This window comes from Bidens hawaiensis, unplaced genomic scaffold (genome assembly GCF_021521415.1).
Source record: "Bidens hawaiensis isolate Kalapana, Puna unplaced genomic scaffold, B.hawaiensis_p1.1 tig00078701_1, whole genome shotgun sequence".
Lineage (NCBI taxonomy): Eukaryota > Viridiplantae > Streptophyta > Magnoliopsida > Asterales > Asteraceae > Bidens > Bidens hawaiensis.
In genome coordinates, this window is record NW_027503476.1 from 31602 (window position 1) to 33526 (window position 1925).

At 38.8% G+C, this 1925-nt stretch overlaps 1 protein-coding gene across 1 annotated transcript; it reads right to left on the reverse strand.

The window, feature by feature from the left end:
* Positions 1-543: 543 nt before the first annotated feature.
* On the reverse strand, positions 544-1571 carry LOC143606979 (protein BIG GRAIN 1-like B). Its single transcript, XM_077082583.1, has one exon. It carries the CDS (start codon positions 1549-1551, stop codon positions 544-546), a length of 1008 nt encoding a protein of 335 aa, XP_076938698.1. The 5' UTR covers positions 1552-1571.
* Positions 1572-1925: the final 354 nt, after the last annotated feature.

Below are 1925 nucleotides of genomic sequence, written 5' to 3' on the forward strand. Positions count from 1 at the left end.
AGCTTGCATACTGCGCGTAGGCTTCTCTGAGCATGGTGGGTCCTGCGGGAGTAGATGGTCTTTGCGCAGACATCCCTGTTCAGGGTGAGTTATGCGGGACCAACTGAGCCCTGCTGGGACCTACCTCTTCAATCCTATTCTACACAAGTTGGTGTTAACTGCATGCTTGTATTTCGAGTTTGGTGTGTGAACAAGATCGTAGGGTGTTCAACAACTCCGTCTCTACCCACTTTTGACACCACTCTTTTCAACTCGTTTATCGATGGATGTCCATTTCAACTTTCACATTCATTTCTTTTGATTTTATTCACATAATTAATCACACAATCTTACCTTAAGTATTAACTTAATACCTTTACAAAAGCCCTCTCGTGCACTTCAAATTCATATGCCAAAAACATTATATTACGTTTATAACTATAGTATAATATCAATCACGCCTTTATCAAACAAACCAAAAGAGCGAAAATCTTACTTTATACACACCGATATGATTGAGTAACTATAAAATGTTAACGTAGAAACAAACATTTAAATTTCCTATTACATGAAAAGTCTACTGGTATCGACTCGAGTTGTCTCATATACAGGTAACTCTTCTCGATACCCGTGCATTCCAATAACGGAAAGATTATCAAGCTCAAAAAGATCGGAGCTTGAATCACTTCCGCCATCATCACTTAAGTTGTCATACCCAGATTCAACCTTCTTCTGATAACTCTTCAACAAATTCCTTGCCGCTTCTGAAATATGCCGGTTTTTAGCTTTATCACTCAAATTGAGTTTAACCTCTTTATTACTCTTTAAATTCATTTCTTCTTTATGCATAGACTTGTGTTCGTCCACCGGGTAAAACGTTACAGACCTTTTGATCCCGTTACTTAATTTACCTCTAGACGAGGGAGTGTTGCTTAAACATGATCTTGAGAACGACGACGTTGACGAACACCTGGACGCGTTCGCAGATTTTGACTTTCTGTCTAAATGACTCCTACCTGCCTCCGTATAACTGCCATCAGTCATGGAGACAGAGGAGTCATTATGTTTCTTATTAGTAAATAGTGAATTTAAAAAAGCAGCCAGCCGACCTCCAGGAGAGATCGGCTGCTTCACCTTCTTTAAATCACTATATATCTTCAAAGCCTTTGATTTCGTCTTAACGAATTTACCTTTACTTTGCATATCATTTTGCTTGTCGTGTTGATACACGGCCGTACGGATAGGCCTAGGCTTAATCTGTATGCCGTGTACTGACTCAATATCTGAAGAAGAAGTCGAACTCGAGTTGAGGCGAAACGATGTGTATCGCATTGAGTTTGTTTCGAGATCGGCTGCAGAGCGTCTTCCGGTTACGGGTTTTTGGCGGGTTTTGTTGTGGATGAAATAAGCATGTCGTTGATCATCATCATGATCGTCTTGAAAGCATATATTTCGAGACTGGCTTCGTTCGAATTTGGTTTGTTGTTGTTGGTCGATTGAGCGGTAGATCTCGTCGAGTAAAGAGGAAGAGAAGGATGGATTGTCTTTGAACCTTTTGGAAGCAGAATCCATGGGATCAATCTAGAGCTCAAGGACTAGTGATTAGTTAAACTAATGGAATGGAATGATGAAAAAAGAACAAGTGAGAAGTGTTATTGCATTTTGAAGCAAAATGATTAGAGTGAAGTGGAAAATAGGGGGGTTCGAGTTTGAGTTTGAGTTTGATTCTGGTTATCTCTTTGTTACGCTTCCTTTATAAAGAAGAGGTTGGTTGGGTCATGGGGGTACTTCTTAGCATCATGCCAAGGCTTGCTTTCAAGCACCTCACATTTTTCTTTTTATATTACATTGCTTTGTAGTGATTATTATACATTATATTATATTTTACTCATATATAATTAAAGTAAATCATATAAGTTAAAAAGGTAAAGGTTTTACATTGCTTT

Coding starts and splice junctions, on each gene's coding strand:
- LOC143606979 (XM_077082583.1), bottom strand. CDS start 1,551: ATGGATTCTGCTTCCAAAAGGTTCAAAGACAATCCATCCTTCTCTTCC.